Here is a 14,910-nt window from a genome sequence, read left to right as displayed (position 1 = left end):
CTTTACAGTGCTGGATTCCTACTGTTAAGGTACTCAAAACTTAAACAATGCAAAGCCCACATCCCTTTTGGATCAAGTCCAGAGAAGCAAATAACCACGTGAGTGCTTTTGTGCATCCTGTAACGTGCCCAAACACCTTCAAAATTCTGATCTAAAGCACTAAAGTATGGCAACAGAAGAGTATCTGCAACGGCTCCACAGGAAGTAAAATGGACCCAGACCTGCTCCCTAGCCCTGAAGGAAAGTGACACAGCATACCACATCCATCCACCTAAACTCCTCTTCCCTCAAAGCACAACAGCCTCATCTACACTACTGGAAACTGTCCTTGCCTTGTGCTATCCCCTAAACTATGTCCAGGCATTGCCAAGTAGTTTGATGGTTGGCATTGGCTAAAACCACATCAGAGAGCACGTTCATGATTGAAGAGCACGGTCATCTTCCAGTGCTCAAACACATGCTCTGACCCTCCCTAGTCTACCAGTACCAATATAATTCCTTAATCCCAAAAATCTAGTCTTCTAAATTAAGGCCTACAAGCAGGTACATTAAACATAATTTACAAGCAAAACATTAACCATCATTTAGGGGGAAAAGAAGTTAAGGGAAACAGTACAAATGGTCAAATCCCTAGCTAATATAAGTTACCATACGTTTTGCTAAACTCAATGGAGCTATAGTTGTTTACACCAATCTATGTCTGTGCAAATATGGGTATGCTATTTCTGCTAAGTAATTATGCTCCTGGCAGAGAAAAACACTTTATATTTATTAGTCAAAACACATTTATTTACAAACAAAACATATTCACAGACACAGTCAGAACACACTGTAAAACTGTATTTTGCTCAGTTTAATTGACAAAACATTGATCTGGGATATGACCCTGTAACTATTCCCCATAAATCAGCAGGATCAGTATTTATTGTATGCTCAAAGAATCTGCTCCTTAAATATAGATGTTGATACATGAAGAGGGAGTGGAATGGAAACTTATCTGGGGTGGGGTTTTTTGCCTATGGGAAATGACCAACTGCATGCATTGCTAAACTCTGCATGAACTGGATAATGAGTTTCCTTCACTTGCCCTCAGTCACCAAGGCATAGTAGGCTTTCCATGACCTCACACTAATCTTGCTGGTGCCCCAAGTGATTCTGAATTACAGCCATCTCGATGTAACGACAGCACAGGCAGTAACATGGAAGAGATAAATCAGGGTACTCTCAAGCTAATTTAGCGAGGGCTTTGAGTTGTAGCAGGGGGGTAGTTTCCAAATCAAAACAGAGGATAAAGAGTTTTGTTCCCCTCTTTCCCTTAAAAATAAAATAACCAAAATGGTTATAAACTTGTCTAAAACATTAACTTTCTTTACATACTACACCAGTATCTTGACATCAAGGGGTTTTTTTAGCTTTTTTTTTTTTTAAGACTAATTGTATAGGCAATGACCCATATGCACAAAAAATATGCAATGAGTACTTACATTTGTTTTCCTCAAAAGACTGAAAATGAAAATATACAGTTTTCCAAATTATATTTCCATCAAAATCCTACTTCTCCTAAATCTAATAAACCACAACTACAACCTAAGTATGGCTGTGATATCAATGCACTTAACTCTCAGCTGTCTCTTTTTCTAGTTACTGGGAACCTTATTTGAAAGTATTTCTGTTAATCTAGGTTAGGATCACTGGAAAAATCAAAACACAAAACCTGAAGAAAAATGGCAAGAAGGGAGGAAAAGTGACCACCAGATTTGCATTGCAATTGTGAGTATACTTTCTTTATTTTTGACAAATATTAAGAAAAAAACCTTTCACTGTATTTTCCTGTGTCAGTGGTTTGACATTTCTCATGCTACAGATTTCTAAAAGGCTATGTTTGGAGATACTAAGTATTTCATTACAGAAGTTCATTTTTTTTGTATGTATTTTACAAGTGTTTGGTATTATCGACAAATCCTAGTTAATTACCACTACAGTTTTCAAATTGTCGCATTTTTAAAGAGGGACCTTTTATAAAGCATCGCAACATTTTAGAAACATAACAGTGCCACAAATATATTTCCTATAGTGCACTAAAAGGTAAGATGATATTTTAAAGTCAAGCTTATTTGAAGTCAAACTTAGGCACACAGTATATATTGATCTCTCAGGGGTTCAAACACACATGCTGTCTCTGACCTCAGTACATTTATTGCTATATTAGAATAACAACAAATAGCTGATACAGAAAGATTGCCTTTTCCCTGTGCAACAGTTAAAAAAAAAGATTACTTAAGAAAACAATGATGCCTTACATTCTGCTCAGACAATGAACACACAAGCTGTGGAAGAATGTCTCCCTTCACGACTGCCTCTGCCAGGTCACCGTTATAATTGGCAAGTCTCCCAAGAGCCAAAGCAGCAGTCTGTTGAATAGTTGGGATGACATCCAGCAAAAGAGGTCTCAGCAAAGACATTACACCTGAGTTACACCAGGAAGAGAAAAGCCCATTTGGTAAGCAGAAAATATTCTAAACATTTGCCTTTATTCATAAAAACCTATTAAATTGCTCTTCCAGGTAATAAGAGCTTGTAGGAAATCCAGGTGTTCCACTGAAATTAAGTCAGCACTTGGATAGCACTGCTGATGCATAGCAATGTTTCTGCCCATTTTTCATAGGTACAAAACACTTCTGAAATATAAGAAAAGTCACATGAGGAAATAAGCTATATTCAAACATCTGTAAAATACGTCTTAAAGTATACAGACAAGAAAAGAAGGTACATTCAAACATCTCTAAAATACATGTCTTAAAGTATACAGACAAGAAGAGAAGGTATATTCAAACATATATAAAATGCATGTGTTAAATGTTTGCACAGGAAACTTCATCTGGAGGTCCTGGTGAGCTGACATTGGCATGTCACTCATTCAGCATGCCAGCAGAACCTCTACATTGAATTACACCAAATTACATTTCATCTATTATTAGCAATGATTGATTTAGGGACCAATACCCATAATATATTACACTCCAGATAGAAGAGTTGAAGATTTTCTTATCAAGTTATTATTTATGATGTGTTTTCACTAATGAGTCCACAGTGTATCAGTTAAACATGAAAGAATATGAAACTCCATTCTCTAAGGTAGTGTTACAATACATACTTGAAATAATAGGTGAGGTAAGCAGTCGTGACATGAACCATTAGCAGTTAGGGCCTAAGAAAGTCCTTACATGGATAAACATCTGGCTAAAAATAGGAAGGAATAAGCTTTCCGTTCTTGCAATAGGAGGGAGGAGGTCACAGTGCAGTTCTGCAGGCCTCTGTGCTGGGACATGTGCCATTCAGTATTCATCCATGATCTGGAACAGCATGAACAGTGAGGTGAGACTGCTGGTGACTCAAAGTTATTAGTACAGAACCAGAGACTGAATAACAACATGGCAAGTGAAATGCAGCACATAGGGGGGAGCCAATCCCAGCCTCCCATATGCAGTGATGGACCCCAAACAGATCACTGCCACCCATGAAAAAGATCTCAATGTTAGAAAGTTCTATGGAGCCACCAGCTCATTGCTCAGTATCAGAGAAGAAACTTTACCCACAGAAGTATACAGAGCACTCAGGATTATTTGGAAAGAAAGAGAGGCCAAAGCACAGACCATCACCATGCTACCTGTATAAATCTAGCCTACATTTAATACCCTCCCCTAGAGTAGAACTGAAAAAGTTCAGTGAAGGCAACAACGATGATCAAAGATAACCACTGTGTATGTGGAAGCTCTTCCTACAGTTAAACTAAGGTTCTTCAATAGGGATATAAATGAGATCCACATGTTTACATAAAAAATATGATTTATAAGGTCTGGAAAGGGAAAATTACTTGTATTGAGATTGTCCAAAAGTGCTGTCCCTGTACCAGCCAGCTGCATGAATTAATACCGCTGAGCTTTATACCTCAGCCAGAAAGCAATGCTCTGAAGATGCAGAAGCGCTACAACAAAACACCAAACACTCAGAGCTACAGTCAGAAGTCTCCATATCGGCTGTCTCAGTTCTTTCCATTACATTTTTTTTTTGCTAACAAAGATAAAGATTTATCTGGGTGACTGTGGAAGAAAGCAAGACTTCCCTTCTCAAGCACTGAACAAAGACCTTTTGGTGCAACAGTCCCACAACAGTGGGATCACTGCCTAATGCAGATGACACCCAGGTGCTGAACAGGCACACCATGACAAGGAAAAGCTGAGGGCATTAGAGCAAGGAACTGTTCAAAGAGATGGAGGTTATAACAAGTTACACCCATAACGTACTTCTGTATAGAAAGGCACTCTCAAAAGAAAAAAAGTGAGTTGAGGAGCACTGTAATTCTCACAGAGAACATTTATTTTAAATTAAAACCAAATTGCTCCCAGCAAGACGAAAATAGCCTAATAATCTATACATGGCTCTGAAAGAGTGGTGATGGGGGGTAAAACTAACCATGGAGGCCATGCTGACCACTAATGAATTTATTCTGGGAAGGTCAATACTCCAGACAGAAGCTGAGCTGCCATGAGAGATACAGGCTCCCAGGATTTCACAAGTCAAAATAACACAGGTCTCAGGGAGGCACACAGTAAAAGGAGGGAAGTAAAATGAAATTGTGATGTCCGATAGCACTACAGAAGCACCAAAAATGGTTCTGTAACGTGAATTAATTGAACATGTACATGTAGAACCTATGGAAATAGTCTGTAGTATAGCTGGGACATGCTCACACTTCCGACAAACCCACTTGGAGCTGAAAGAGGACTCCTGTGTACCAACAGACAAAAGCTAGATCCTCCAGTATTAAAAGATCTATGTGAATTCATTTAGCACTTTGCAGAAATCACTACTTCAGAATGTGGTCATCACATTGACATCTTCTCACAAACTCTCCCAAATCGCAGGTATGGTCCCATCAGCAAATCATGCTTCATATCAAAATGCACTAAGTACTTTCTGTGACAAATTAAAAGTAAAAACAAATAAACATGATATACGGAGTTGGCCCCAACTCACATCTATAGTGAACTATCTTCTAGCAAGTCACCTGTACCCTCTATGAGAGGGCATTTTCTTGTCCTTCCCTCTAACATCAGTTGCATGGTCAAACAGCTGCTGAAATTCCTAAGGGGACCTCATGCTGTTCTGACTCCATTTACACTGAGGGTATTTCAGTAAAGCTGGAACAGTTAGGACTTGTGTTTAGTGTACAGATATTACATGAGACCTTAACCTGAGATAATATGAAAACAAGATTATTTGATAAATAAAAGGGGAAAAACAAAAAGAAAAAAACTAGTTTTACTGATATAAAAGAGACTGTTAGAAGTGGTTGGGGGAGAGGGAAAGGAACACTTCACTGTACAGTGTCCTGACACTAGAAAAGCCAAGAGCCTGATGGGTGGGACATTCAACCAGGACGTGGCAGACAGTTCAATTCTAGTGATGGTCTCAAAATCCAGCGAAACTTAAAGAGACTAGAACCACTTTATCCAGGAGGAACCCATGAGCTAGGTCCAGACCACGTGACAGGTTTCTGGCCTGCATGACATACCTAGATACCACGAAATGTAAAACCATATTTAAGAAATTTTACATACACATATGATATGCTTTCAGTTGTCCCAAATAAAAGATTTATATCATTTGTATTTTCAAGATTAGCTGATACAGATTTCACTTTTAGAATAGGCTAAAAAGCCTTGAGCCTGGAAATGCTTCCAAGCAGCATGCCTCCCCATGACCAATACCATTCATTTCATGGTAGTGTAAACCATGTAAAGCTTGGTGATGACATTTAAGTGTCAGCACAAAATGTTCTACTGCAATTTTTTTAGCTGATGAAACTGAAGGCGAGGAAAGAGATGAAAAGTGAAATGGGAGTTACTGTTTGAAGAAAGGACACAAGCGGCTAAAACAGGGTTGAAAATAACAGTGAATGGATGGAAAAGGTTCAGAAATAATAGAAAATGTACTGATCTTCAAGGAGACTGTATTTTCCCAAAGTGATGTCTGAATGTGAGAAGAGACAGTGAACAAATAATTATCATGACAAGAGCTTTGGAGGAACAAGAAAAAGAAAAATCAATTCCTGTTGCTGTACAAGCCTTATATTGACATCAGATTAACTGAGAATTGAGAGAAGCGTATAGGTCTAGATTATGCCTGTGCACTGAACATAATTAAAAGCTTCTACCTCTGCTTCCCACCTCCTCTAAAACCAGTTTCTTTCTCTGCATCGAGATGCTATCCATCATCTCTGACTACTCTGCAAGATCAACTGCTTGAGAAGTTTTCACCATTGTCATGATATCTTCAGCAAAGAGAGTGTTTATTTCTTTACAACACTTAGAACTACAAAGAGATTGTACGGTCTCCACTAAACACCTATAGGAAAGCCAAGATGTCCACCCGTCCTTCTTATGACTTTTGAAGATAGTACTGGAAAGGACAGATGTGCCTGACAGAGGAGGAGGCTTTCCTGTCCTGGACTCAACCCAGCTCCTTCTCCCAGAGACAGCTGTATTTGGTGACCTCCTCTATTTGATCTCTTCCTTTCTTTTGACTGCCCTGTCTACAGCAAAGTCTACCCCTCTTCTCCAGAGGCCCAAACCAGGATTCCTATCACCATTTTGAAATAAATTCAAATTTATTTAACATTATCTTAGAGCAGGAAAATCAGTAAGAACCTTCCAACAACTTCCTTTTACCTCTACCATTCACTCAAGTGAACAGGGCCATACTGAGCAGGGAGTAGCAGTGTCTTGCTGCTGAAAACTTTAGGAGAACTCTTTGGTCTTCTTCTAAATAAGTCTGTTGTGACAGAAGTCGGAAATTCATTAACTCGAATTCAAAGGCAGCAACACAGAAAGTAAACTACAAAATAAGCCATTTAGACCATTGGACTAGATTTGTTTTGGAAGAGTTCCCACTAGCAACTCAGAAACAGGGTAACAAAGAATTACTGCCAAATATTCTCCCTTGCATCACTGAACCTTGACTGACCTTGGGCAAGGAACGGTTCCCCTTTCTATCCTCAATTTTCCTTTAGAAGCTGAATCACCCTTGACACACACTTCTCAAGTGGAGCTGTTGTGCACAGGCCTGATGCACTTTCTTTTAGCAAGCAAGTGCTGGCTGCTGCCTATCTGGAAAAAAAAAAAACACCAAACCACTCAGGGCAGCATCAGGTTCCAAGTTTTTTCATTCCAAGTTTCTGTAGCCAAACAAACAGTCACTATTCTGAAGATAGCAATCTTCATTTGGTCATTTTGATTTCTTGGGGAAAGCCACCTGGAAGTCATGCAGAAACCCTCTACTCTCCTCCCACCCTCACCAAACCCTTGTCATATATGAAAAGTCACAAGTCAGAGAAATATCACTCTACATTTTAAATTCTCTACATTTCTGCACCTGAAGATGACCACTCCTACACTATTCCCCTTCCCTAAAATCAAAATTTATTTGTTTTAAAATGTAAATGTGGAAAAAAAGTCATTCTACGCTAGTGTTGTCTCTGGACACACTCTTGAAGATGCTGTCCTAATTTATGCTTTGGATCAAATATAACGTTGTTTTGTCATTTTCGTGTGTTAGCTGTTACACTAAGAACATCCACCAAGCTAACATTAGCACTCAAACATTCATCATATCACCTTGATTTTTCAGGGCTCCTGATGTCAAATTCAGCTGCTCTAACAAGGAGATAAAATGGAAAATCATTTCTGCCTCACCCCAACTCCCTATCTTCAACTACCCTTTCCAAGAAGCAGCATAGCAGTGAGTTTTAAGTAGGAAAGTTAAACAAATTTCCCAGAAGAATAGTGAAAGAGAGAGAAGAACTTTCACACTCACTCATCTTGACACAGCCTCTTTCAGAGATGACATGGTACGCACGTCTCAAATACATACTCCTCAAGTGTGACTCACCCCAAGAAAGGACTCCTCACTGCGATGGTTCCTACAATCCTTCAAATATCAAAGGGAACACAATCCCACAACTACAATCCTTCAAATATCAAAGGGAACATAAATACAGTTTGGTAATAGAGACTCTGGGTAATCAAGTAATTCATACAGCAATTACCAGATGGTGTGGGATATAATGCAGATTCAGTTTGACACCGGGGCTGGAGATTTCTGAAGCTGATCTGGCTGATCATTTCGCAGACCCTGTTTCTGTATTAATGGAGCTGAGCTAACCCTATTCCAAGAGGACTAAGTTTCTGAAAATGCCCCTCACGGGGCTAGTTAGTGGCCACCACACAAGCCTTCAGAGACACACCAAAACCATGGTGGTCACAAGGAGCTGCTTCTTCTTAATGGCCACTTGTTAAGATGAGACTGAAGTTCCTAACAAATTCTTGCTTTGAAATTTTACTTGCAAATCTCCTCCAAACAGGACAGGAGGCCAAGAGGAGGAGGAATCCTCAAGCAGTTGAGCTTTCAGTTGATTAAGTTACAGAAAAAGCCAGTCCTCCAGCTTCAGCTGTATTTACTTTCTCCTTCTCTATCACCTCTCTGGTACTTTCCTTAATACACAGCCTCCTTCTTCCCTTCAACAGGCATCACCACACTGTCAAGCCTCAGGGAAAGCCACTCTCCTCACTTATCTACTACAACTCCAAAGATCACATTTTGCCCTTCACGCCACATTGCATACTTCTCTCCCACTTCTCCCACTAAAGCTCAACAAAGCTTTTAACTCAAAATAATTAAAAAAAAAAAAAAAAAAAAAAGGTAAGTGCATCCTTCACAAGGGAGGGTGCATAAACCCAAATGTTGAAACTGGCTATATGGGGGCACTGGAGTCTGTCCATGCATATCACTCTCAAGGTCCAGACAGGACAAGAGCACAGATTCTTTAAGGGAACAGCTCTTTTTCTCCACAGCTAACTCAACAGCCACCTTCCCTACACATCCTATGCTCCCAGCAGGCTTTCTACAAAGCACTGTGCTATCAGAGCACGTTCTTCAATATACTTAAAATGTGGAACTACATCCTGAAATTCATTCCCAGAGTCTTATCCTCCTTACACAGGGCCAACTGTCCAATGGTCACATTCAAACTAGGTACATTTAGAATATGTACACTAGGAAGAGAAGTTGAGAAAAGCATGGGCAAAAAGACTCAATGTAATTGGATGAGAGAAATAAATTTGAACAGCCTTTTCTCAAAAATAAAGACTCCTAAAACCACTCCACAGATTTGGAAACACAGCTTTTGAAACCTGTCGCCAGTGGAATAGCTTTGAAGCCAGGAGAGAACCAACACTCATGACATCATCCTTTACCTGCATAAAAACAGACCATGAAGTAGGGGAAAATCTGCCATGCCACAAAAGTATGTGATGGAGCCCTAGTCTGACACAGACAAGCCCTGTCCACAAGCTATAGCCTCTTGCCAACAGAGGTTGTAAGGAACAGGTACAAGAGATGATGTCCAGAGGTAAAAGAGGAGGAGAGGACTCAGTCCCAGAATATAGCTTGTATGCTGGAGTGTAAGGCCTCAGAAGTAGCCTGATATGAGGCAGAAAGGAAAGACCTGGGCTCAGGGTTGTGGGCTGATGGAGCGGGTTGACAGTTGGAAGAGATTCACTGGGAAAGGGTCTTCCTCTACACAGACATTTTGGAACTCTTGTGGAACGCAGCAGATTGGCCAGCAAGTAGGTAAGGCAGAGGAACAGAAGTTGAAGTTATCTGCCCAACATAGTAATTGCCCAGCAGCAGTGAGAAAGGAACCCAGGTGTGCAGGGTCCCAGCACACAGAGTCCCATGGCAACACACAGGCTGCTAGTCCACACAGCATCAAATTTCCTTTTCCATGTTCCAGACTCAGCTTTCCCTACGACCTCCACAGCCATCATGCTTAAGAATGTGATCAGCCCCAAGAAAGGGGTTAAAGATCTTGTAACATCTTTCAGTCAAAGGCTATCTCACAAGACTAAACTGTTTCTTAATCCCAATGATATCCTTAAATAACTTACAAATTAAAAGCAACAATTCCATCACCACAAACTCAACTGCAAAATAAATAATTCATACTATGAGAGAATACAAAAATTAATATCCAGAAGTAATTCAAGTCTTAGTCCGACATTTATTAATGCTGAATTGTAAACATCTCAAAAAAAAAAAAAATCAAAACAAAACTCTATTTCAAGGGCACTATCTATTTACAGAGTGCTGCACTTCACAAGGCAGATGAAGAAAGAAGAATTAGGCCCTCAGTGACTACCACTCTTAGAAACATACCGGAACCAGTTCAGATTTTCTTCTAAATTTTCTAAAAGACAGAAGGATGCCTAAATCTCAGTGCAAGAAAGAGAGCTGAATTATAACTGAAAATGGTCTGTTTCTAAGATTTTAAATTTTGGAAGGATGAGGGGGTGTGGAGCTCAATAATGCATTACAGTACCAAGCTTCATGAGCTGTAGCTGCCAAATGAATAGATTTATTTTTAAAGAATAAGTTTAAAACCATTACTATCAAAGTAGCTTCTCCCATCAGTCAGCAGCCCTCCAGAAACAAGATTTGATAAATTAATTGCCTGACATTGTTTCAAGTATATATTTACTACACGGAAAAAAATTCAGTAGTTTTGGAGGAGATTTTTTTCCCCAAGTATCCATTAATTAAACATTCAAAGGACAAATCCTGCAATTATTATTCATGGCAGTAATCAATCATAAGGAACAACTTTATCAAAGCCAACCACAGAGTTGGAAAACACACAGGAATGAGTTCTGACAAAGGAATTTCTCTGATCATTCCTTGCACTTCCCCACCACCAGAAAGCTGCTGAGCTCCCAGGCACTAACCCCCCCCCAGGACATTCCTGACCATGAGAGCACCAGTGCTGTGTAAATGGGTCAAAGTCCAAGGCCAGATTCCAGTTCCCCAATTACAACCACTTTCAGGGTTTCTGCTCAGTGGGAAAGGAAGCTCCAGAACTCCAGAAGCCTCAGAAGAGAGAGATACCCTGGGAAAAGGTGGGTTTCCTGTTGGCCCTCTCTGACCTTCTTTCCAGGTTGCCAGTTCCTGCCAGTTTTCCTTACAGATCTTACATAGGAGTCTCCACAATAATGGTACCTTAAGATTTCTCAACAGCCAAACCAGCATAAGAAACTCCCAGCTCTGATCCTGGCCGCTTGCTACCCTCCATGTTGCAAAGTAGGAGATGGCAGACTGCAGCAATACCACTGCTTCTACCTCATTTAATAGCACAGAATCTGGCTTATAGTGCAGTAAAGAATTATTTTTTTTAAACACACTTCCACCTTTCATGATGTTAGCATAGTGTCCAGAGACACTTCCACAAAGAACAAGGTCTCAAGCTAGTATTTATTTTCCTTACAAGATATTAAGTATTTATCAGAAGGACTTCTAAAAATGGGACCAAACACTTTATTCTTAACCAGTCATCTTTCACTGCTGCCAGTCTGAATTTTGGATATTCCAGGAATATAAACCGTGGCAAATAATACAAGCATATGCTACAGTACATTTTAAGAGCTCAGTTTTGTTCAGATGAGAGTAACTGTAATCTTGCCTTCTGCTTCAGACAGAAAAAGACTAAAGCCCGACAACATTTGAGATCCAACCAAAGAACTCTGCAAGGTGCCCCTGACTCCTAAAACTAAGGGAAAATGACAGCAGACAAAGACTTTCCACGTCGTCTTAAAACAGTGACCTCCCTAAGACATAGCTAACTTTCTTTACCAGAATAACAAATGAGCCCCCAATCCTTTCCTATATGAATTTATACAGATACACCTATAGACAGACATTTTCTCCAGGCATTCCTCCAGAGCTTACTAGATCAAGACCATAAAAGGTATGACAGTTATCTGTTAGACACTTGTGTCTCAAAATATTTGTATAAGTGCTTTTAAAAAAGGACCAAATCACATTTGGTGGGAGGTTTTAAAAATCACATTTCATTTAGGAGGAGTTTTTAAAACCTGTATCCAGCACATCCAAAAAAGGTCAAAACTAACAGCTTTAATTTTAATTATATAACTATGAACTAGTTTTAAAGGCATAAATTGGGGAAGACAGTAGAATATTTATGGGCCTCAGCCATTCAGACAAACTGCAATAGGGAACACTGTATTTGCAGACATTCCCCTCTTTTCTAGCATCTGAAAAACCAAAGCCTATGGAAAAAAGCAGCTCTGTACCAGAATGAGCCAAGAAGAATGATAACCTACACAAATGCACATTTCCACATTACTACCCCAGAGTCTGATCCTTGTAAAATTAACCTTCACGCCAACACCGGCTATGAGCAGAAGAAAGTTTCAGGCCTCTGAACTGATCATTTCTTCTCCACAAACAACAAATCACTTCTGAGGTAAAGCTACCAACCAGATTAACCACATTACATCAAATAATTATTTTAAAACAAAATACAATGTAATCAAAGCTAGCTTGGCATTTGGTTTGCTTTCTTAAAGTAGAAACTTTCTGCATTTTTAGAAACACTGAACTGCAAGAAACCTGCCTAAATGGGATCTCTCTCTGTGAGCAGCTAAAATCAGCACTGTAAAAGGACACAGAGGGACCTCTTCTTACAAATAAGGCATCAGTTATTTCTAGAGCCAAGATGTCCCTTTAGTAAACAGTGATCATTTCTACAAACTAAAGCAGTGACATTAACTCACTGAAAGATTAAAAAAATAAAAATCAAGAGGCACAGCAAGGCAATACAAAAGGCCTGGTATCAACATGCCACTCCCATTATCAAAGCAAATGTTTCTTTAACAAGAATTTAAGTGATAGATTTTTAATCTATCCATTTTAAAAATTTGTAAATACAGCAGAAAGTTGAAAGTATTTAAGTGATTGGTTTTCTTTTCTGTTTGTTTGATCCCACTGTATCTCAGAAAAGACTGACAGCTTTACCAGATCTGCGAAACAAGTATTAAAAACAAAATCAAGACAAACCAAAACATAACCAATTCATGAATACCATATGGTAAACCAACTACCGATTTAGAGCAATTGTTACAACTGTCTTTCAGGTAATCAATTACTGAGCATTTCTTTTTCCATTTAAGCTCAGGAACTTTGGCCAAGAGGAGTGGGTCTGCCAGATGCCAGCAGCACAACAGCTGGTAGAAGTGCTCCCACAGCTCCTGTTTCTAAAAATGCTCAATTTGGTTCATGACATCCCACGACAGTAATATAACAAAAGCGAATCCCTCCTAAACGGAGCAAATCCGCTGGTGAAAAGCACTGAAGAATTTAGGAACAACTTGTAAAGCAAGTATAAAAATAGTTACTTCTAAAGCAGGCTTTCCTTGGCAAGTCAGCGCTGGCTTCACGGGGAATCCCGTTTCCTATACTATACATAAAGCTATATCGGGAGCACGAGGAAGTAAACGAAGAAGTGGGTTATACTGAGAAATTTTCCCTGAAATAAAAATAAATTATGAGATCACAGCCAGAGTCATCTACCTCAAAACAAACACAGAAATAACCCTGCAGACGAGCAGGGCAACCCGCGCCTGCAGCTGACAAGCGTAACGAACTTTCCCACCGCGCCGCAAGGGGACTCGGCAAGCTCGGCCTCGCACCGCGGGGCCACCCCAAATCCTGCGGGGAAAAAAATCCTCGGAAAGTAAGCGGCCAACCGCGGAGGGGGGACGGGGCAGGGGAGGGGGAACCAGAGAAGTGCCCCGGCAGCCCCGCGCTCCCGGGGGCCGCCCCCCCCCGCCGCACTCCCCCTTCGGGCGTCCAGCACAGCGGCGCCAGGGCGCGGAAGCCCCCGCGGCCGCGCACCGCCCGGCCCGGCCGGCTTCCGCGTGGCGGAAGGGCGGCGGGCGCGTACCTGCGTTTTGGAGAGTCTCGATGTTCTGCGGCCGGGCGGCGAGCTCGGCCACCGCCTGCACGAACTGCGTCCGGGCGCGCTGGTACTGCTCGAAAACTGCGGGCGGCAGCGCCGGGGCACCGGGTTAACGGCCGCTGCCCCAGGTTAACGGCCGCCCCGGCGGTGCCGGTGCCGGCCTCAGCCCCCGACCCCCGCCGCCCTGGTCTCGGTCCCCGGCCCCCGGCCCCCGCCGCCCCGGTCTCGGCCCTCGGCCCCCGCCGCCCCAGCCTACCTTGCAGAACCTGCCTCTGGCTCATGGCGGCGGCGCGGCAGGCTGCGCGCCCGCGCAGGGCCGCACTGTGTACCCGTCGCCCTGGCAACCGGGCGGAAGCCGCGCCGCGGAGGGGCGGGGCCGCGCCAACGCCGCCCGTGACGTCAGCGCGCCCGCCAGCTGCGCAGCACCCCGCGCGGCCCCCGAGCCCGCTCCGCGCCCGTCGGCGACCGGCCGTGGGCGGGCGGGGACGAGAAACAGCCCGGGCGGGCTGTGCCTGGTGGCGGCATGTGTGTTTAATGTATAGGTGCAGGTATGGGCATAGGCACCTACAGAGGTGCGCGGGGGCGTGCGGACCTACAGGTCCGCGGAGCGGGGACTTCACGCTTCTATTCCCCATCTAAACACACGCACAGCGGCGCGGAGGTGTCCCTAGGGGTATACAGGGACACGAAGTTACATAAGAACGTATATAGGCAGCTGTATACGCTCACCTCTGTGCAAGGCACTGCCGTTCTCGGGAGCGCCGGGCGGGGAAGGAGGGGGCCGGGCAGCGCCCGCGGGACGGGGCCGGGCTCAGCGCCGGGACTTGCCCGAGCCGCGGCCGTGGCTCGTCCTCCGCGGGCCGCCGCTGCTGTCCTTCCGCGCCCCGCGCAGCGCGCCGCAGGCGGGCTCGGGCGCGGGGACTGGCGGTGGGTTCGCGGGCGGCCGGGTCGGGGCCTGCCCGCCTCCCGCTGACATTTGGGAGCGGCGCCGCGGCCGCCCCGCCGGTGCGAGGGGGTCCCCTCCGCCTGGCCGCCTGCAG

General features: G+C 42.8%; 1 protein-coding gene across 4 annotated transcripts in view; it reads right to left on the bottom strand.

The window, feature by feature from the left end:
• SPAG6 (sperm associated antigen 6) overlaps positions 1-14,151 on the bottom strand; it is a 37,826-nt gene extending 23,675 nt beyond the window's left edge. For 3 of the 4 annotated variants that reach the window (XM_074865998.1, XM_074866017.1, XM_074866008.1), the window contains exons 1-2: positions 3,155-3,327; positions 2,301-2,467 (exon numbers count right to left, since the gene is read on the bottom strand). In XM_074865998.1, coding sequence (XP_074722099.1) covers positions 2,301-2,467; positions 3,155-3,188 — 201 coding nt within the window. In that variant the 5' untranslated portion in view covers positions 3,189-3,327. Of the gene's footprint in view, positions 1-2,300; positions 2,468-3,154; positions 3,328-13,855; positions 13,952-14,126 lie in introns of those variants that run through there. The other variant, XM_074865988.1, reaches the window with a different exon arrangement.
• Between the last annotated feature and the right edge of the window lie 759 nt (positions 14,152-14,910).

This window comes from Strix uralensis, chromosome 1 (assembly GCF_047716275.1).
Source record: "Strix uralensis isolate ZFMK-TIS-50842 chromosome 1, bStrUra1, whole genome shotgun sequence".
In the NCBI taxonomy this organism is placed as follows: domain Eukaryota; kingdom Metazoa; phylum Chordata; class Aves; order Strigiformes; family Strigidae; genus Strix; species Strix uralensis.
Note: the sequence above shows the minus strand (reverse complement) of the source record. Positions and strands in the feature narration are given on the sequence as shown.